Source organism: Hyalella azteca, unplaced genomic scaffold (assembly GCF_000764305.2).
Source record: "Hyalella azteca isolate HAZT.00-mixed unplaced genomic scaffold, Hazt_2.0.2 contig1749, whole genome shotgun sequence".
NCBI lineage: Eukaryota > Metazoa > Arthropoda > Malacostraca > Amphipoda > Hyalellidae > Hyalella > Hyalella azteca.
The window spans coordinates 42,408-65,246 of NW_025932050.1; the positions used below are offsets into that span (position 1 = coordinate 42,408).

General features: G+C 39.4%; 1 protein-coding gene and 6 non-coding genes across 7 annotated transcripts; all 7 read left to right on the top strand.

Moving 5' to 3' along the window:
* Nucleotides 1–3,185: 3,185 nt before the first annotated feature.
* Nucleotides 3,186–21,191, top strand: LOC108672248 (GTP-binding protein 2). Its single transcript, XM_047883887.1, has 11 exons — nucleotides 3,186–3,604; nucleotides 5,243–6,526; nucleotides 6,965–7,180; nucleotides 7,476–7,685; nucleotides 8,335–8,510; nucleotides 8,876–9,044; nucleotides 14,182–14,364; nucleotides 14,618–14,726; nucleotides 18,243–18,433; nucleotides 19,636–19,647; nucleotides 21,042–21,191. Exons 1-11 carry the CDS (start codon nucleotides 3,482–3,484, stop codon nucleotides 21,189–21,191), a joined length of 2,823 nt encoding a protein of 940 aa, XP_047739843.1. The 5' UTR covers nucleotides 3,186–3,481.
* Trnak-cuu lies at nucleotides 10,608–10,680 on the top strand. Its single transcript has one exon. It is a non-coding gene; the product is annotated as a tRNA-Lys (tRNA).
* Trnak-cuu lies at nucleotides 11,148–11,220 on the top strand. Its single transcript has one exon. It is a non-coding gene; the product is annotated as a tRNA-Lys (tRNA).
* Trnak-cuu lies at nucleotides 12,286–12,358 on the top strand. Its single transcript has one exon. It is a non-coding gene; the product is annotated as a tRNA-Lys (tRNA).
* Trnak-cuu lies at nucleotides 15,128–15,200 on the top strand. Its single transcript has one exon. It is a non-coding gene; the product is annotated as a tRNA-Lys (tRNA).
* Nucleotides 16,287–16,359, top strand: Trnak-cuu. Its single transcript has one exon. It is a non-coding gene; the product is annotated as a tRNA-Lys (tRNA).
* On the top strand, nucleotides 16,839–16,911 carry Trnak-cuu. The gene has a single exon. It is a non-coding gene; the product is annotated as a tRNA-Lys (tRNA).
* Nucleotides 21,192–22,839: the final 1,648 nt, after the last annotated feature.

Sequence of the window (22,839 nt, forward strand, 5' to 3'; positions counted from 1 at the left end):
TTTTTGGTTGAAATTAATTCCTTCAAAGAGAAAACAGAAGAAGGAAATGTACCTAATATAAGCTAGGTAATTCTCGTACTTTTCATGACTTGTTCACAGATCTAGCAACTGGCCTTTTGGCCATTTTTTAAGCACAATGTTTTTAGTTTATATTTGTTAGTATGTTCATTAGGGTGCATTTCCAATGAATAGTCCTATTTGGCCAGTTATTTTGATTCAATGCTGCGATGTACCTTGGTCTAATCATTTCTACGTTCTTCACTTCCGTAGCGCTGGTGAACACAATGTGTCTTGTTCGTTGTCATGCAGCGCCGTTGCTGATGTAATTTCATTCGTAATGAAGTCAGTCATGTACAGGAACGTTCCCGGTCCAGTTTCCGGTGTACCGCTGTACCTGTTTCGTTACGCAACGATTAGAGCACCAACCGGCTTGCGCAGCAGAGACTAATTTTAGTTAGTGCACTAATACGTTTGTTAGTGCGCAGGATTTAAATGTTGATTTAGAAAAAACACTGTTGCCATCTTATTACGCTACGTTACACGATTCTTTATATGTGCATCGAAATCAAATATCCGTGTGAACAAAGGTAGTAACTTTTATTCTGCAGCTATATTAACCGAATATCTTAGATAATCTAATTCATACAGACTGTTCAGGAATGCACCACTTGGAGTTATTGCATCACGTTGCCGCGCTGACCGACCGCTTCATTCAGTAGAGAGTTCGGCATTGAGTTGCCGGCGGTCGCTAGACGCTGTTCGGTGACGCGTTAACAGACTTAAAAGTTGTAGACATTAGCGCTCAACGTCGTGTCTTTGCTGGAAGCTCACGCTGGATAGTTCTAAGTGATATGTATGTGAGAGCATGATAAAGATTCTCTGAAAACGAATCAAGAAGTTGACAGAAGTGTTTATTAACTTTTTCGATAAACACTGGAAGTGTTCGAGTTATGAATAACATTAGTTGTAACGGTAAAATGAGAAAGGTCTCTTTTAATTCGTTTCGACGTCTCGGACAATTTTAAGCCGAACTTGCGGCCGGTCTCGCAAGTTAGCCAAATAAAAATTGATCTTGGGCAAATAAAAAAACTATTTAGTTGCAATGCGCACCTGAGAGCGTTATAAGAATTTTTCGTCTACATCGTTTTTAATTAGCGCGCTAAACGCAACGTTTTAGCAGGTTTTCCTTTCATATGTTTTTAAAATCGAAATCGATCTTGACCAAATTAAAAACGTATCTATTTATTCACAATACACTCCTACGAGCGTTGTTTCATTTTTTTGGTCCGCTTCGTTTTCACGTATTGCGCCAAACTTCAAGTTTTAGCACACTACATGAAAGCGAAGCGGAACAAAAAACTTCTTTTACGACGCTTCTACGAGAATCTTGTCGTTAAATAGCTTTATTTATAATTAATTGGGTCAAGATAAGTTTCGATTTGACAATCGTATGCGCGGAAAACCTGCTATGGAAATTCGTTACAAAAATTTGTACAAAAATTCGTCCCAACAGTTCCGATTCGATGCCCATTTATGCATTGGAAGCTCAGCCTGGCTTGTTATCCACATAACATCGGCCTGTAATTTAGAATTAAATGTTAATCACGAGATGAAAATTCATATTTTCCTATTGACTTTATTTTTATGCTCGTAAAAGTGAATATTCACGTGTCCCTTATTCCGAGAAAGAACACAGTCAGGAAAAATTTACCAGAACAAAGGAAATTCTACATTTGATTGTAAGTTACGTGTCAAGCGGTGATTCAAGAAATAGAGTGACATTGATAAGTTAGATTCTACTGAGAGGTAAACAAGAATAATATTTCAGTACGAAAAGTTGCAAAATCAAGAATTACTGGAGAGCAATGTCTTTTTGGTAAGAACAGCTGTTAAATTGTTCACATGTGCACCGTGCACATGACAGCTGCAGCAGCAGGTGTTCAACATTCATCTGATCAGCTGACGCAGGCGTGGACACGTGTTTTCACTGTCGAAAATTTTTTCTCTTATTTCACGTTCAAATTCTTAATAAAAAAAGTTTGTATAGAAATACGCTTGGTCAACTTTCTTCTTCTTTCCTTAATAGATTTAAAAAATGAACACATGTTTCAATTGAACTTTAAATTGTCAGAGGAAATAGTCTAATGTTGTAGTTATTGTTAATTATATTCCAGATACTGACGTGATTAAACTTACCAAATCTTTTCCTTTACATAGACCCTGTGTTACATCACGAGTAATCGATGTCCGATTGTTACCTTCACATGAATTTATGAATTGCAGCCGACCGCGTCAGATGTACAACACACAAGTGATCGTTAAAATGGACATTGACTTGCATCCCCACTTGGCTTGTTTACTACAGAGATAGCGAGCAAACTTTTCACTGACACCAGATAGCTCCAGTAAAACCCATCTTGCTGTTCATGGAGTCACGCTATTGAGCAAAAGATAACGGGATGCTTAATCTTTGTATTCTTACTACGATATTTCTTAGTGAGCTAACTTCCTGCTATACCTTGATGATAAAAATACACAATGTTAGCTTGAGCGGTCGCGCGGTGAAGGGGGTTCATGAATTTACACATTTAGTTTTTGTGTCAGCAGATTTAAAGCTTATCCTTCAATTTGAACAGTGATTGGCAAGTCATTCATTAGCCATTTTCCGAGAATCTGGCCGCAGCATAGCAACGTGCCCGTGAAAGCACAGAAACTCAAGAGTTAATGAACTATTCTTGGCGAACATCTGCTGCTGGCATAGCCTTAGCGAGCGCGTCACAGCTCCTAAAAACTTCGCTATTTTAAAGCCAACTGCGCAACTCTTATCAGTTGTCGGGTGAAAAACGTTCTGCGGCTCTCTAAGTATCACTTTAGCTGATAACACTTTAGTTTACTGCTTTGTATGCCTATGTTTAAGTGCAGTTGATTGTACTTGAAACTCGTTTCAGTAGGTCACTTGGCGATGGGCCGAACGCTCGTTTAATCGAAGATTTAAAAGTGAAACGAAGATCACAGCCAAGCTCCAAGGGTAAATCATGACAGAGTTAAATTCTTTCTTTGGAGTTAATTCAGTTAATAAGATTTTTTTCTCATTGTGTTGGCAAGCGCACGTGCGGGTGCATTTACATCGCGTTCCTGCCGCCTGATCGCTCTCACAGACTCAGTGCCCTTGGTGACAAGCTCGAGAAAACAGTACGGCATTCAGGCCATTTCATAATTGTATTACATTTTGTAATTTTAGCGTACATAGATATTGACTGCAGTTTTAATTATATGTATACATTTGTTGTTTTGTATAAATATCACTTTTCGTGCAGTATGACATTAAATAGTACTCGGTAATTTATTTATTGTTTACAGCAGCTAATAGAGCTGTGGAAACCATAAACAAAAAATAACCCAATCTGCTCAAATTATGAGATAATTGAAACAATCTCGCGTAACATGTTAAAAACAGTGTTTAACCGCCTAGAAAGCTCAAATGGATGAGGGATTGTTGGGTTTCTTCGGCTCCGACGAGTGTCCACAGCGAGGGCGCTCAAGGACGAAGCAGCGTCCGTCCGCCTACAGCAAGCCCCTCGCAACTCACGTTGGAGCCACGCAGGTGAACATTTGGTGCTCATTCTTTTGTAATGCATCGTCGCCAATTTAAAGCTTTTATGAACATATTTATGGAGTACATACATTATATACATATAATCTATGGAAATTAAGTGGCATAACTACATTAATAACAGTGTAACTGTAGTTGTAATTGAATTCTCTACATTTTCAAATTAGCTGTTGCGATTTCGCAATCATGAAATTCAGGAGTGAAAGTTTTATTTTACTGTCTGTATTGGTGTTGCAACTGCGTTTTTACTGTGTGAGTAGTGTATAAAATACACAATTGTAAAGAATGGTAAGACACATTAGTAAAGTGAAACCTGTATGAAGTGGAGTACGTAATAGCCATGGTTGAACTATGGTAATAGCGCGCTGATAAATACCATTTACCGTCCGCTTTATCGCAAACGGTTAGGAAAATTTCTTTCATTCGTTTTTTTCATTTTCAAAACTAAAAAAAACGAAATAGAATAATAGAGACAACAAACTTATTGAAAATTATTCACCACTGCTGTCTTATATTAGCTTGTAACGTCATGAATTAAATTTTTTAAGTCGTGCAATGAGTTATCAGTGAATAGTATTGAGATTTGTTAAGAAACTTATACGGTACTGTACTCCATGATATTAATTCAACCATGCTGTACTCATTCCCCAAGTACATGCACTAGTTTACAACTTTTTTCTGAATAATAATTTGGGTTGAAAAGTTATTAAATGGTTGTATTTAAAGCTAAATTATTTAAACGGGAAGGACCTAAGAGGCCCTTTGCTAAAGAACTTTCATTTGTACGGAGCAAACACTCGGAGGTAGAGAGGCCGATTATTTATCAGAGAATGTGGATTGTGGAGTAGATGTGAAGTGTGGAGTGTGGACCTCAACGTCAACGGAACGATTTAGTGCAGACCATGACTCTAACGCGTGAGGAGGTATGCTGTACCTCGGGAAATATGTTTCAAAAGTCACAAATGCGAGTGTTCAAAGATGTTACTAATGCAATAATAAAATTTGAGAATATATCACCCATTCAAAGATTAAAAACTTGTTACGACTATCTTCATTGTCCGTTGAAAATTTTACGTTACGGACAAACGCCGATGCAATAGTGCCGAATCTACTACCTACCTAGTAACACACTGCCTTGACAGTTGCCAGGTGAGATCACCTGGTGATTACCAATTAGTTACCCTTGACTGTTGTTTAATTTTCAGAGTCAAAAACTGTAAACTAAACAGCTGGCTTAATGATAGCACTTTTCCATTTAATACTTGATGTAATAATTTCTTCAACACAGTTGAACTTCAAGAATCGAGATTACACACCATGACACATCAACATCGTCATGTACTGATTGGTGAATGTCTGGAAGACTTGAATGATTAATGATTAGTAGTATGAAAAACTTAGGTATAATTTATTACTATCTCATATTCAACTAGTACTTCAAACTGTTCAAAGTTCAAATTAATAGCCTATTTTATTTTGTTTTCCAAATAGGTACTGAGATACAAACTTAGAACTTACTATTCAATTTAGAAATTCAGTATGTTAGGTTAGCAGTTAGCTACAACTTTTTTTATACCTAATTGATATAAAACATGATTCTGTTATAAAACTATTTATATTATCTTGCAGGAAACAATGGATAACTTACTGGGATTATTTGATCCCTCATTAGAAAATGAAACTACTGCTAATATTGATAAGTTGAACCAAGATGGGCCATCTAGCTTCAGCAAGTCAAGGCAAATCAAGAAATCTCAAGCTAAACATCAGATGAAGAAAAAGAGTAGCTTTCCACCATCTGATACCAATTGCAATGTTCTTTGTGATGAGACAAATATTGCAACTTCACATCAAGACTGCAATGTTATGCCAGTCCAGACAGTCCTGAATAATGCAGTTGTAAACAACACATCAGCAAAGGCTGGTTCCATAAATATGCTGGATAAGTATAATGATTGGGCAACTAGAAGGCAAGCTAAGGATGCTGTTTTAAGTATTGCTTGCAAGAATTCCACTCCTAACGAAACTGATAATACTTCTAATATTAATGACAACAATAACCAAATAGAAGAAGAAAAAGGCTTTATTTGCTTCAAAACAAACAAGAGAAAAAATAAAGCTGGAAAGAAAAGCAAGAATGTTATAAAAGCATTACCTGTTCAAGTTAATGAACGAAGTAGTTATTCAAATGACAAAATTAGAAATAGTGAATTTTTCAGCTCCAAAGACACAAACAATGTTCAAATACCTGATAGTTCTCACCATAAAGCTGACAATTATTTCTGCTCCAGTTCCGAAAATGCAAATTCTAATTCTATTAAGCATCTCAAATGCTGTAATATTGTAAATGATCAACGTAATGTTAACAGTTTGAAATCTAAAGAAAATTGCCCTAAGAAGCCAATGAGAAGTTGTAGCTGCTCATCTGCATGTGCTGCATCCACCAACTGCTTCTCAAATGCCTTGGAAGATTCAAGTGTAGAAAGCTCTTCTAATACAAATAACTGTCTAAGAGAGAGTGTAAACAGAAGAAATTCTTCTGTCTGTTTACCTTCTTGTCACTTGCCTACAAGGGATAACTTGGAAGGAGTAAGAGATAAATCAAGTGAGGTTAGTCACCAGCATTTCTCTTACAAGAACTGCAAGATCAATGGGAACTGCAATATTGATGAGTCATCTAAGTCCATATGCAACAACCAAAAATCTACTTTGTGTCAAGCTAGAAATAGTTCACAATTATCTTGCGAAATTGACACTATCAGCTGCTGCAAGAATGATCCCAACAGCCAAGAGTTAGCAGGGATGTCCTCAATGCCTGATCACCTTCCCTCTGAACCTCAAGAAGGCAACATTGAGTACAAACTTAAGCTCATCAATCCCAATCATGAGAGGTTCAAGAGGCTAGTATCTCAGGTAAATCTTGCCTCAGATTACTTCATTGCAGAAGACATGTCTGGAACATTTTGTAGATAATATGTCTTGATAAATTTACATGTCTAGTCATGCAAGTCGAGTTTCTTTAATAATAATGATCATTTCTTATGTATAACTGGGTCAAAGTTACTAAGCAATTCTAATTTCCTTTTAATTTATCAAACAAAATTTTTAATTCAACTGCCGTCATAGCAAAAATTTTTTCATGTTGCTTGGTATTGCATTAAGTTGGAGCTAATGGAACCATCCAGCTTTGCTATGAAATATTGATAATTTTCATATCATGTTTAATTTTCAATTTATATCATGTTTAATTTTCAAGCATTCAATAGTTTGTCTTTAGTGACTATATCATTTTCATTCTTGTATTTTCATAATTTTTATACAAATGAACTGAGTATTTTGAACCATTAACAGATGCAATGGCGACTGAGAGAGGGGCTTGGTGAAGCCATCTACGAGATAGGTGTTGAGGATTCAGGTCTCCTTCTGGGGTTGACGCCCGAGGAACTCTCCCTCTCCATGGCGACCTTAAAGCTCATGGCTCGGCAGCTTGGCGCGTCTCTCACTGTCATCAGAGAGAAGAACATTGGCGAGGGGGACAGAAAAGTGGCCGAAGTCCTCGTTAGAAAAGTAAGATTTGTTTCAATGCAGGTTGAAATGATCAGTGTACAGGTTATCGAGCTGTACCTTTGATCATTTGCTGAGAAACACTGAAAAATAAACGTGCAATATGAGAAACTAATTCATTAGGTCCAGAGGAGTGACACAAATCTTTCAAATTCACCTAGGCTGGGCTGGTGAAGATAAAATAAGTGTCTGTGCCTGCCCTTTGCAAGAAAATAGTGTCACATCATTGTCCTCATGAAACACAAGATTCATTATCCTTGTGAACAAGAACAATACGCTTATTTATGACTTGTTGTAGGTGCCGGATGATCAGTACAGCATAGAGCTGCGCATCGCTGTGCTGGGATCTTCAGACGTAGGCAAGAGTACCCTGCTTGGCGTGCTCACTAGAGGGCAGCTTGACAACGGCCGAGGCTGCGCCAGACTCAACGTCTTCAGGCACAGACATGAAGTCTATTCCGGGAAAACCTCCTCCATATCCATACAAACAATGGGATTTGATTCTCATGTGAGATTTAATCGGTTTATTGTCTTTTTAAACCTAAACTAATGGTCACTAATGTATGCTTGACAACTTTTTTTAGTCGTGTCACGTGCACGTTTGGAATTTGATTTATAGAATAATCTTGCTTTAATATCAGCACTATTTACATCATCTAGGTATTGAGGGTAACATGAAGGTATTTTGTTTATATTCTCATTTGAAATAAATTTATATTCATTATTAATTTGTAAATTGAGGCACAATTGAGAAGCCAGTTCGTGGAACTCGCGTAAAAATTTTTTTATGGGCCTGTTAAAAAATCTGTCCATATTCTTCTGCCTTACGAGGCAAAATGCACTGTCTTCCTTGTATTTCTAGGGCAGTCATTTAGTTCTACTGTTGCTACGACATTAAGTTCTCTTGTCACAACATTTAGTTCTGAAGTTCTGTCTCAACATTAATTTCTACTGTTACATTGTGCAGTAGAGGATTGCCTCAAGTTATGCATTACGAGGCAAAATGTACTGTCTTCCTTGTATTTCTAGGGCAGTCATTTAGTTCTATTGTTGCTACAGTTCTCTTGTTACAACATTAAATTCTACTGTTACACCATTAAGATCTACTGTTACATTATGCAGTAGAGGATTGCCTCAAGTTATGCTCCTACTTGCAGGGCAACGTGGTGGACGGTACGTGCACGAGGAGCCGCGACTACGACGACGTGGACATCTGCTCACAGAGCAGCAAGATCGTCAACTTCATTGACCTGGCGGGCGACCAGCGCTACATCCACACCACCGCCTTCGGGCTCTCCGGCTACTGCCCTCACTACGTCATGCTCGTCGTCAGGTGAACTTCTTATTATATTTACGATTATAATTATAATTACGACGTCAGTTTGTAATGACATTTACGATAACTCCACAGCTTCAAATTAGTTTTTTATTTGCATTAAGAATTTCATGCGTGAACGTTCCTTTTTACCGTCTGTGTTGGTGTGTCAACGACGCTGTCATTGTGTCAGAAGTGAGGAAATATTTTCAATACTATGAAAAAGGCGTGACTTTTCTCGGTGTCATAAAATTTTTAATAGCATGACAAGTAAAAAAATATTTTGCTTTTTGTTTTTTAATTCTCATGAGCGTATCCATCTGGTTTCTAACTCCGTGTATTAATTCAATTGTGAATTTATTGCGTGAATTTTATTTTTGCAGCGCGTTTTGCGGGTTATCAGCGATGGATGAGGAGCACCTGTCTCTGGCCCGTGCCGTGGACCTGCCACTCCTGCTGGTGGTCACCAAGACGGACCTGGCGACCCCTCAGCAGCTGATGTACACCCTCGCCTCCCTGAGGGCCGCCCTCACCGCGCCTCCCCTCAAGAAGGTGTGCAGCCCGCGTGCTTATGAAGCACCGCGCCCGCATTGCTGCAGTTCTTTGCTTTGTAATGAAATTCTGACTTTTGTTTGTGTCGACCTTTTACCTGTCCTAGGAGCAGAGTTGCTTCTTGTGAGAGTGCGAAGATATCCAGTCAAGAGCTATAATTATTTTATGCAACACACTAGTGGGAATTACTTTATTGTTTAAGCCTTACATCGTGCATAACAACGGAAGGAGTAATAATTTATCATTAAAAACGCTCATGGTCATCTACTGGAACACGAGTCTGCTGCTTATTGCATTGACAGCTATGTGCCTGTGACCGTGACTCATCACCTCTGCTAATGCCCGCCATTTCAAAGGCAATTTTGCCTGATCTGCGCTGAATTGATATCGGCTGCGTACCCCTCAAAAATATCTTGACACCACCTGAGCGTGGTTAATTATATGCGGGCGATAAATACGTACCTTGGTATATTGTGAACATGGGATAAATGCGGTGTTTTGATTGTTTGATTATATATGACATTGAGCGCGAGATAGCCTGATCTGAAGGCATAGGTTTTGTTGCGACTGAACTAAATACCACGAGAAAAAGGTTACACATATGATCTAATACCATCTATTCAGTTTTGAAATGTTTCAGCCTTGTAGGTGTTCCTTGTTAACACACTGATATCGATGTGTTTCAGGGAATTTTCTGTGAAAGGAAACTTTATTTTTAGAAAGATCTAATCGTTGAAACAGTTTTTGACCGCTTTGAAACAGGTCAACACATAATCAGAAACGACGACATGCTTTACTTGGCCCAATATTTTATGCTGACGCGAATTGACTACCTTATAACGATTTTATTGTGCTATTTAAATTTATATATTTACTCTCCTATTCAAATATTTACATAATATGAGAGGCACGTTGTGAAAATATATAAATTTTTGCGCATGTTGTAAACCACGCGCGGTTTAGGTATTGCAAACGCTAGCTCGGGTCAAAAGCTTGCTGGTAATGCGCTATTCTATACTAATGGGATATTTTCTCTAGAGTGAAAAACGATTTTACTAAGAAATGCTGAGGTCGAAATCTCAGCTGGGCCATTGCAGCACGAGACCCTTGAACTCGGGATTGTGTTGAATTATATTGCATCAAGTTAGTAATCATACAGATAATTTGTGAGAAGAATTTTCTGTAATATTATTTACTTAATAATCGGGATTCCAGGAATTTCTCAATTGGCCTTGTTATCGATATTTTTCTTAAATAATTATTGATAGTAATAAACAAATAGATATAAACGGAGCTTGCCATTTAGACATGCGTGACTGACTCTGATGGCAAATTGATAATTGGCTATGACCGCTTGCATTCATCGGCCACTTATACTTAATCTTTACTTTTAACTAATACCATCAGTAATTTTTTTAAGTACTGGGTACTCCAGGTTCATGGACGCTGTTATTGGTATTTGTTTGGGAAAAGTGAGCCACTCAAATCTAGATGAGTTTTGGAAGCGAAACGTCAAGGACCGAAAATAATAGCGCATAGGCTTTAGAGTGTGTGAGGCATAAGGCCCGGCTAGCTCAGTCGGTAGAGCACGAGACTCTTAATCTCGGGGTCGTGGGTTCGAGCCCCACGTTGGGCGTACATTTTTATAAGAGAATTGATCGCTGTGTTTTGAGAAATGTATACTACCATCTAGTACAAATTCTCTCGACTTGGTCCCGTAACACTAGCCCTACTGTAGTAGATAATTGAATTATAGTGATTTCAATTTTGTCACCAAGTTGTGAGTTTTCAAGACTGGTGCTTTGAGTATGATCACAATGAATTTTTAGAATGGAGAAAAACTCTTCAATTTAGAACGCAAATCATGGGTCGGCATGACGCTGACAGGACTGCGAAGACGTCGCAGACGGGCCTAAATTTCTGACTATCAAATGTGTTTATCGCAATAATTAATTTGGTATCATTATAATTGGGGCCTTTACGTAAACTTTTTTCTACAACTGAACCGCTCGAAACTTTACGCGAGTACTCCTGCTGTTCATGATTTCAACTCTGTATATAATAAATATCAATAATAGTGAGGTACCAGGTTGGGAATTGTAAGCCCGGCTAGCTCAGTCGGTAGAGCACGAGACTCTTAATCTCGGGGTCGTGGGTTCGAGCCCCACGTTGGGCGTGAGGTTTTTAAGCTGATTCTTACTTGCACTATTTCTGTATTCGGCTAAATTTGAATGAAGAAATACATCGCCTCCGTTGTAATAGAAACAGATCAACTTTCCGCTTTCAGAATAATTAAAGATTTGCTGCTATGCTCTTAAGCACGTGTAAACTGCTGCTAGCTGTGGACCCCGTTCACGATAGGTGCCGTGCAGCAAGTGGAATTGGTGTTGGGAATCTTCAAGTTTAGGAGCAGCTTGATGAGGGGGCTGGACTATTGGCTGCTGCTGAAGCACCTGGGCTTGTTTTTACTCTAGAGGAGATGGTAAAGGTGGTTCATTTTGCACACAGTAAAAATTAGAATCGGTCTGTGCTCGAACTTAGTGAGCGACACCTCCAGGATTGTAATCACTGAAAGAAGAAAGATGTGATGTTAAGTACATCATCATCGTCTATCAGAGCCATTTACAGTTTTACCGATATAGCTGAGAGACGAATTAGAGATTTCCAAGAGACGCCTGTGCTTTTTCCTGATATCAATTCCTGTTCGCGCCTTTTGACTCCACTGCTGAATTACAGGAAGATTGCAGTAGAATCACATGCTTGAGCTTGCGAGACTGAGGGCAGCTGTGCCGTAGATGCGTCCCTATGCCACCCGACAGCTAGAAGCGTAGTCGTAAAATTTTCCTTTGGCGCGAGATGTATCTTCTCTTAACCTAAAAAAATTGCACTCTTTGTTGGCAATACATTGCTAACTAATCTAACAGTAGGAGGATGACGTGTAATAAATACCAGCAAATGAGCAGAGGGAATATACCGAAACAAGTTACGTTTTCGCGCATGAATGTTTAAAATGGCTCTGTTTTTCTGGCAAATGCGTTCGAGAACAATTAAAAAGCTCACATATAGTCAATGAACAGAAACAGCTCATCATTTCGTGCAGTGTATATTACGTCTCAATTCTGACTACATATAATTATATGATAATTTATCGACTAATAATAATCATTGCACTGAACTCGCTGATCTTGTTTCTGTTTAAATGTAGTTTTAAAGTATGACGAGGTTTTCATTAGGAAATCGTGCCCGGCTAGCTCAGTCGGTAGAGCACGAGACTCTTAATCTCGGGGTCGTGGGTTCGAGCCCCACGTTGGGCGGCAAATTTTGGGTTGCCTTTAGCAATAATTTCCAGTTTTTTGCCAACTGGTTTTTATTCTGAGAAGATGTGCTTTGTTCTAAGCGCTGGGCAGTTAGAACAATCAATATTCAAATTTCTAAATGTCAAATATTTTTGCCCAAAAAATCTAGCCATAGTTGGTAAGAGCCCTAAAAATGCACGTGCATACGCGAATATGAAATTTTGGTGTATGTAAATAAATGTAATGGAAAACAATTAACTCAACTACCTCCTCCCCTGGTTTCAATTCATTTTTATATAGAATTTTTATATCTTTAAGCCGCTCATGACCACGCTATACTTCTTGGCAACTTTTATATAGAATTCCTTGGCTACTGCGCCAAGGATTGGAACCCCGGACATTCTTACGCAGTGCGCTCAACTCGGTGCCATTGGCCCACTGCGCTACGAGAGGTGCATTGAAAAAGTGTTCACCAACCTATCAGTAATAAAAAATTCATTGATCATGTCTGGGTTATGTAGATATCGATTGTAACTGATAAACTGATAAGATGCAATTATTATATTTTAATTTCGTTTTTAACAGTTAATATATTTGAAAGTTTCTCCCATAAGCCGAATATTGATTGATCGCACCTACACAGTATTCTTACATTGTTCGATATTCTTCGCTGGCTCTGGAACCGAACTCTCGCTCTCGATGTTTTCTTATTGAATTCTCATCGCTTACGCTATAGCTGATCTAGTGAGGGGTCCGACCTAGCTTTGTCAAGTACAGCACGTGAAGAGCTAGTAAAAGTTACAGCCATTTCTTCAATATTTTTACAACACTTCTCTTTAACTTCACTTCTTGTTTGTTTGTCTGCTACAAATCTTGTAATCGAAATTTAATGCACTTCTACTTATCCTATCGATCTGAAATTTTTCACACTTGTGTAAAGTTGGAGACAATGCATGAATCAAATGTCAAAATAAATGATTTTGAAAATTAAATATTTTTTTCCAATATTAAACAAATTGAAAAAATAATTTCGTCAGCTACAAATCTTATAACTGATATTTGACACACTTTTACCTGTCTAATTGATCTGAAATTTTGCACACTTGTGTGAAGTCAGAGGCAATGCCTGAATCAATTAACATAATAAATTATTTTGAAAAATTATATATTAAAAAAAATTATATATTAAAAAAATTGAAAAATTATTTTTTTAATTCGAAAATTAAATGAGAAATTCATTGTACATCTGTAAGATTGGAGACACTGGATTCTTTGGAAGTGTTGTCTTTAAAAAGTAATTTTTAAACGTATATTATTGTCGTAATATTTCTTAGATGACTCGTTTATTCTACCTTCCACTAATGATATCTCTTATTCTTATCCTACTCGGAATTAGTGAGTCGTGCTGCATGTCAAATCGTTTGTTCAATCTGACGATTGTGTGTTGTACGGAGGCACTATACCGTCTTAGTCAATGCGTTTCTGTATTATCGATAAGAAGGTTGTATGTTGTGTTGCTTCACCATGCTGAAGTATTCACAGTGTTCCTGTATTATTACTAAGGTTGTGCGTTGTGTAGCTGCACCATACAGTAATATTGACTGTGTTCCTGAATTAATACTAAGAAGGTTGTATGTTGCGTAGCCGTACCATACAGCAATATTCACTGTGTTCCTGAATTAATACTAAAAAGGTTGTATGGTGTGTTGCTTCACCATGCTGAAGTATTCACAGTGTTCCTGTATTATTACTCAGGTTGTGCGTTGTGTAGCTGCACCATACAGTAATATTCACTGTGTCCTGTATTAATACTAATAATTAAGTACATTGTATGGCGACAGTTGCCGCTGGTGATAGAGACAGCAGACGACGCTATCACAGCAGGCAGCGGGGGCGGGCAGGACGCGGTGGTGCCCATCTTCCTGGTGTCTAGCGTGACGGGCGACGGGCTGGACCTCCTCAAGCAGTTCCTCTTCGTCCTCCCGCCCAAGATGACCGCCAAGGAGAGGGAGAAGTCGGAGCAGGTCGGTTCCATAGAGAGAATATGAACAAAAATTCATGATATGTTGCCCTGGAATTTTATTATTTACTATTTGTTGCCCTCATTATTTTTTTATGTTGCTTCATTATCTCAATTGGCCATATTTTTGATAATACGATTGCCCTCTTTCGATCCCCCTCCTGTCTATAATATGCCGTCTACGTGCTTGCAATTATAATAATGATTATTTTAAATATCACGGGTAATTATTGTGTCTTTACTTTATCCCCGTGCAGGACGTAGCCCAGTTCCAGGTGGACGAAGTATTCCACGTGGAGGAGCGCGTGGTGGTGGGGGGGCTGCTCACGTCGGGGGTCATCCCTCACGGCGCCACGCTCATGCTGGGTCAGACACGATGCATATCCAACTGATGTAGTGTCGAATATTTATTACTTTACGTCTACAAAATATATTATAAAGCTCTTATAGCTCCGTACTCACAAGCTCTTATGTGTACTCACTGCAGTGAGTGACAGAGAGCGAATTTTTTCGTCGACGAAAACGTGAAGTCACGGACAGACGGACGGACATGACGAGCACAATAGCGCCTTTTTTTCTATAAATGAGAAAATGCGCTAGAAAGGGGCCCCAATATAGATAAGATAGCTTGTATTTATACACTTGCCATTTGAAAACTTTAGCCGCTTTCAACACCGTGACCATCAACACATTTGTTTGTCATCATATCAACAATAATAAATCTAAATCTAGTGGCTACATTACATTACAGTGGGTACGTTAAGTATGCCCGGCTAGCTCAGTCGGTAGAGCACGAGACTCTTAATCTCGGGGTCGTGGGTTCGAGCCCCACGTTGGGCGAATGTTTTTGTTAGACAAGTGATACCGGTAGCTGTGCTTCGAGTTATGTACACTACGATCTAGTACAAAGCAAAATGCACTGTTAGGTATTAAAACGGGAAGAAGCTAATGAGGCATGAAATGAACGCTAGTAAACGGGCCAATTATATTTTTTATCTATTTACTATTTCAAGAGGAAAGGAGCTAGAAGCGACATTCAGACCAGGCTTCTTTTAGAATACATACAGGGATTCTAAAATTCGTAGATCAGTAACACCGGATGTGGAAGCAAGAACTTTGCACTGCTTGGCATGGTCACGTACAGCAGAATGAGGTGAATGTGCAACTAGGCTCCTCATTCTATAACTCCTGTCCTTATGCTCAGCCAGCCTGGTAGGTACAGAAATTGCGTGATGTCATACCGACGTACGCCTATGCGCACTGCGCACAACTATATCTGCAAACTAGTGACGATCGAATAAGAACAGGGAGGGTATCCTTATACCTGATAAAACGAGCCGATTCCAAAATTTTTTAACTAACGTCTAACAACACATCAAGATCTACACGCGGAAGGTAATTAGCAAATAAAATTTTTATTTCCTTTGACATAGTCTCAGATATACTGAAGATGTTCCCAAGTGTGACAATAGGAACGTTGTTTACTGCTCTTTTCTCTACTTTGGCCCCGCATCTGAGACCATGTCAATGGAATCAAAAGTTTTATTTCTTTGCTTATAAATTTCTAGATAATTGAATGATAGTGATTTCAAATCTTTGTCACTAAGTTGTGAGTTTTCAAGATTGGTGCTTCGAGTTCGATCACAATGAATTTTTAGAATGAAGAATAAGGCTTCTATATAAATTATGGGTCGGCATGACGCAAACAGGATTGCGAGGACATCACATACAGGCGCTCAATTTCTGGTTATTAAATGGATTAATCGCAATAAATAACTTGGTAATATTATAATTGGGGCCGTTGCGCCATCTTTTTTGTACAACTGTACCATACGAAAGTTTACGTGAGTACTCCTGCTATTAACGATTCCAACTCTGTACGTAATTAAATCTCTATAATAGTGAGGGCCCCAGTTAGTAAGGTATGCCCGGCTAGCTCAGTCGGTAGAGCACGAGACTCTTAATCTCGGGGTCGTGGGTTCGAGCCCCACGTTGGGCGGACACTTTTATATGACAATTGATAGCGGTGCCTGAAGTCATGTATGCTAAGATATAGTACAAAATCTTACGATTCGCGCCCATAGCCCTAGCCCATTTCCAATTCATGGTTAAACGATAGTGGTTAGCAAATATTATAGTCGTTAAGTTGTGTGTACAAAATTTGTGCAATGAGTTCGATCAAACTGAATTTTCATCAGTATGGCGGGAAACACTTCTATGTACTATACCATAAATCATGGGTCGGCATCACGCAAACAAGATTACGAAGGCGTCACATACAGGCGCAAAATTACAGCTTTTTAAACGTGTTTATTCACAGTAAATAGTTATGTTTTATTATCATCAGGACCTTTTCCTTATAATTTATTTACAACTGTACTTATCGAAATTTTTCTTGAGTGCTCCTGCTATTAAAAATTCCAACTCTGTATAGAATTAAATCTAAATTCTAGCGAGGGTCTCGGCTGATGAGTATAAGCCCGGCTAGCTCAGTCGGTAGAGCACGAGACTCTTAATCTCGGGGTCGTGGGTTCGAGCCCCACGTTGGGCGAGTCAATTTTAAACTAGGTTTATTAAATATTCGTGTTGTTTCTTGCGCCGACGTAACGCTCTCGTGGGTGGAGACTCAGGTGGTGGCCGGGGATGGGGGGGGGGGCTCCGGAAGAGGGGGGAGATGGGCGGAGGCAGGGAGGGTGGCCAGGAACGCCGCCGCCTCCATCGGGATGTGCTGCAATGAAGAGACGTTTAGGGACGTAGCGAAGGCGGGATTGGCGAAGAGATGCTGGACTGACTGGAGGGGATCCCCGTACTCCGAGCAGGCGGCGCTAGGGGAGCGTCCGACCATGAAGGTGTAGGACGACAGGGAGCTACAGTATCACGTGCGGAGCTGGGATAGCGCCGAGCGGTAGGGGCGAGGAAGCAAGGCCTCTTCTGCTGCAATCGGTGGTGGCGGGGCTGCGAGGACGGCGTTGTAAACGGCGGTCGCCGCAACACGGGAGGCTATCTTCCTGCGGAGGGAGCGTTTGGCCTCTCCATAGGCACCATCGGACATGATACCGTCTGCCAGGAAAGGCGCCACAAGGTGGCCGAATCTCGTCTTGATAGAAGCTTTCATGGGGCGGTCTCCGAGGGGAGCGGAGACGATGCTGAATGAAGTATGGGTAGGCTGGGGGGCGCTGGCGAGAAATTGAGCACAGGCCAGATTCAGGTGGGCGGGCAGGGGAAGGACGCCGGTCTCATGGTGGAGATGGGCGATTGGGCCATTTTGAGGCAGCCTGTGGCTAGTCTTAGGGCTGAGTTTTGGATGGTTTGGAGGCTTGCTATGGCAGTGCGTGAGACAACAGGGTACCAGATGGGGGCAGCATAATTGAGGATTGGGCGAGTAATTGTCCGGTAGGTGGCAATAATGTCCTTAGAGAAGCCCCAGTAGGTGCCGGCCAGGGTTTTTAAGATACGTAAGGAGCCTGTTGCTTTGGTGGCTATACGGCTTTGACATGAGGAAAAAACGTATACCGGTAGTGGGTTTCCCAGGTGACGCCTAGGATTTTTTTTTCTAAGAGGATGATGCCATTGCAGATTGTTGCAGAGGGGTGTAGACGGGACTGATGAGTGTCTGGGGTGAAGAGCGTGACGGAAGACTTGCCGAAATATTCGTGTGAGACGTGTATTGTGTCTTTTGGAACTACTCATCGCTGATCTGTTTAAAGCGAACTCTCTCATGAGATGTTTTGGACATCGTGTAGCCTTGTAGATGCCCTCTTGACACGTGAAATGATAAATGTTTTGACTCGTGTGATGAAATATGTTGTGACCCTTACGATGATGGATGTTTGACAAGTGCGACGATATATGTCGTTACAATAAATGTTGTTTACAACACAGGCCCTTTCGACACGTGCGAGTTCCGCGCGGTGACGGTGGAGAGCATCCACCGCCACAAGGTGCCCTGCAAGATGGTCTGCGCCGGCCAGTCCGCCTCTCTCTGCCTCGCAGGCGTCGACGCCGCCGCCATCAGGAAGGGCATGAAGCTCCTCGCGCCCGAGACTAAACCCTCCGCTGCCTACTACTTCCAGGTCTTGTATGGGCTTGTCTTTAGTGGTGTGAATTCATTTGTTGATTGTTGATTTATTTGTTGATTGTTGATTTATTTGTTGATTGTTGATTTATTTGTTGATTGTTGATTTATTTGCTTGATCGTTAATTCATTTGTTGATCGTGATCGTTGATTCATTTGTCGATCGTTGATTTATTTGTTGATCGTTGCTTTATTTGTTTATCGTTCATTCATTTGTTGATCGTTAATTTATTTGTTGATTGTTGATTCATTTGTTTATTGTTGATTTATTCGTTCATCGTTAATTCATTTGTTGATTATTCATTCATTTGTTGATCGTTAATTCATTTGTTGACTTAATTCATTTGTTGACTCGTAATTCATTTGTAGATGTCATTCATCGCATCACGAGTTTGCTTCCTACTTGATTCTTATATAGAGTCCCTATATAAGAATTCTATTATAGAATCCCTATATAAGAATTCTTATATAGAGTCGCTATATAAGAATTCTATTATAGAGTCGCTATATAAGAATTCTATTATAGAGTCCCTATATAAGAATTCTATTATAGAGTCCCTATACTTCCACGTACACTCGCGCTGTATCGCTGGCTTAACAAAGGTCATCGTTTGGGGACAGCAATTTAGAGTGAACTCCGAGTACAAGTATTCGAATGTTTTATTCAGTTCTCAGTACTTAACTGTATTTAACTCATTGCCTCTTGATATCTTCACTTCATGAGAATCTTACTAACCGATGGCATGTCTCCATGAGGCTGATAGGCTTTGTGTATAATCTGAATCTCAATTGAATATGATATTACGACCGAGAATTAGCCTTCATATTCTCCCTCACAAAATGATGCCTTATATTGTTTCCTAAAGTCTTACTATTATATTACTCAAATTATTATTGTTTATTATGTATTATATGATACTACTATTATACTTGAACAATCCCCTCATCAAGAGTGTTCTGGCGTGGATTATGCCCTATTTTATTAATTAGATCTATTGTAAGCAGCTAAATGCAGCAACCAGACATGACTTAGATGTCTGTCACTCTGATGTGCCTGTTTCTGGAATTATCCCGCGCAGACCACGGCACTCGGCTTAAGTTTAATATTTTCTACAGTTTATTAACTGACATACCCCACAAATTACTGTGCTTTTTTCTGACATATTTATGTGAGTGATTATAGTGAAGTGTGGCACGCAGGCGAGAGTGCGGGTATACATATTTATGTGAGTGATTATAGTAAAGTGTGGCACGCAGGCGAGAGTGCAGGTATACATATTTATGTGAGTGATTATAGTAAAGTGTGACTGTTATCCCTCCTGTTCCTGTTATCCCTCCTGTTCCTGTTATCCCTTCTGTTCCTGTATCCCTCCTGTTATCCCTCCTCAGGAGGCTGTACTCGCAAAAAAATAAATGCCTCATGTTATCCAAATAGCGACAGACTTTTTTAACTACAGCAGGAACAGAGAGAAGACGTTTCACTGAGACGTTATTTGCAAACTGTTTTAGTATGACCCGCAAAATTATAAAATATGAATCTTTGGACGAAGCGTCTCTCATTCCTCTGAGTGTTTCACATTTCAAAATTAGTTCCCTATGTATTAGTGCAGCTTGCAAATCTCCGACGAGTCAAACTTGTATCATTCGTGAATTGTTGACCCGAAACGCGTTATTTGTTCTAATATTCTCCGTTACTATATCATTTTATGAACTATTGCTTCACTGCTTGAATCAGATTTATAGCAGTTATGCCGTGAATTTGCTTCATTTGTAGACAGATTCATAGCATTTATAGAGAATAACTGATATGAATGTGTCTCAAAGTTTGGAAGTTTGTTTTTAACGAGGCTCTTTGATTATTGCGAAGTCGCTTCCAGGATAAGCACCAATATTCAGGGAGTAAAATGCGAATTTCTCGAAAATATTTTTGATAATATTTTCCACAGTTACTTTATTCTGAAGGCTGCCAGATTGTTTGCATGCATATCATCCAAAAGATATTGTTGTTATCAGTCATGAAACAACGTGAAATGGCGCTCTTGCGGTCACTGACTGGCAGCTCTCTAATGATCTTATGGAGTTATTGATAAAACCGTACCACATTTCTCTTACACTGCAATACAAGCTATAAGCAGGATAAGTTACATTGTAATAGTACCGCTTAATTTTAAGGAACAACAGCGTGCTCATGTGCACCATGTGTACTCATGTATGCCTTGTGTACTCATGTATGCCTTGTGTACTCATGTATACCTTGTATACTCATGTATGCCTTGTATACTCATGTATGCCTTGTGTACTCGTGTATACCTTGTGTACTCATGTATACCATGTGTACTCATGTATACCTTGTATACTCATGTATACCTTGTGTACTCATGTATGTCTTGTGTACTCATGTATACCTTGTATACTCATGTATACCTTGTAGTACTCATGTATACCATGTGTACTCATGTATACCTTGTATACTCATGTATACCTTGTGTACTCATGTATGTCTTGTGTACTCATGTATACCTTGTATACTCATGTATACCTTGTATACTCATGTATACCTTGTGTACTCGTCTATAAATTGTATACTCAACATTGCTGTACCGCAGCCGTCGTCGGTGTTGCTGCGGTTCCTGCGTCAGCCTGAGTACGTGAGCGTGGGCGCGCGTCTGCTGCTGCGTCAGGGCTCTGTACGCGGCGTAGGACACCTCCAGCAGGTCTTCAGGGAGCGCCCCTTCACTGTCCTCAAAGTCCGATAAATTTCCTCCGTCTACTAATTCGGTTCTTCACCTATCAATATTTTTTCCTGACTGATAACGCCATTAGTGTATTCGGCTGTTTTTATTTATCACATGCCAGGCCTAAAATCTCCGGCGAGGCTTATCCAACATTTACTTGTACCTCACCTCTGCTTATCTCAATCTATAAAAATTTTCTCTGAACTCATTTAATCCTCCCGTTTTCACCTAGAATGTTACTTATAAAGGCTATCACGTTGCTGGAATTTGCAATGTACGGCACTCGTTTGCTGGATGACAAAGCTTAGAGTCGTTCGCTGTGATGGGTCTAATTTGAAGGAAATATTACATAGTAATTATTTCACTTTGTGGCCCTGGGCCTATACTTTAAAAAAAAGTTAAGAGATCGTAAGTTCATCAGCCAATCATTCACGGCCTTTCAAGCAAAATCCACCAATCATAGACAAGAAAATAGAGCGTAAGTATTTACGTTCACTGAGCGAGTTTTGAAAGTATGGCCCCTGATTTATTCGAAGACTCGTGTGATTTACAATTGTTCTGCAATGAGGTTTTGCTGAAAAAATGCACTGATATAATCATATTTGTTACGATTTCAATACTCACTTAATTCTCTTTATAGCTCAACTTCACCAATAATGCATCTGAGCAACATTTATTTATTCTGACATGAATTAATGTTGTTGCTAAAATTAAGATTAAATGCACCGCATACCTATCATTGAAACGGGCGTTTATCATCAAAGAGATTTGAGTTGACAGATTTTCTTTCTCAAGGCTAGACGAAGTCGTTTAATGAAAAAATCTACTCGTCTATAAGTGTAATAAAACGCTCTAAGCCATTTCAAGATCTGATTCCTGATATTTCAATTTTAAATTCAGTTTATGATGAATTTATATATCTTGACTTAGTGCAATTTGTGTGATGAACTGAAGAGTGTTTCTTTGGAATAATTGTCAATTTTGATCGTATCAATTCCTTGTAATGATTGCATGTTTCCATGATAATTTAATACCGTGAACAACTATTTACCGAGGTGTGGAAACAAGTTTTGTTATCGAATTACCACTTATTTTGGTATTACTTAAATTATGGTCGAAATAACGCAAACTCTCAGTCACTGACATGTGATAAGTTAAGATTTGTGCGATTTCGGATAATTCAAGTTATTTGCTTTTCTTTCTGTTCATTTACTCTTAAATTTGAGTTGCTAAGTTTATTTTTGTGACACATCGTGTGTGCAAGAATGGAGAAGAGTATTCGTGAAAATGTTCTCTTGTAGTTGCCAAGGAATATGCACCTTCAATTGGGCCGTTATTTTATTTGAATGTGATCTGCTGATCGCGACTGCTGAAGCGGCGCATAATTCGCTCATTAAATCCAATTAATTCGCTGATTAAATCATTTTTTTGCGAGTTTCGTTATCGATAAAAGTAATTGTTTATAGAAACAATGGTGGTCGCTTGATTGTGGAGACTCGGTGTGCGTTTTGAACCAGCAAACTAATGGTTCAACGAGAAATTCTCATTCTCCTAAACATTATTTGCTCTTAGTACTGACAGTGGGAGATCGTGGCGAATCGTCTCGCCTCGGGGGTCCCTTTACTTACATAGTGCTTTATGGAGTACTTATCTAGCCATAGTCAACGCT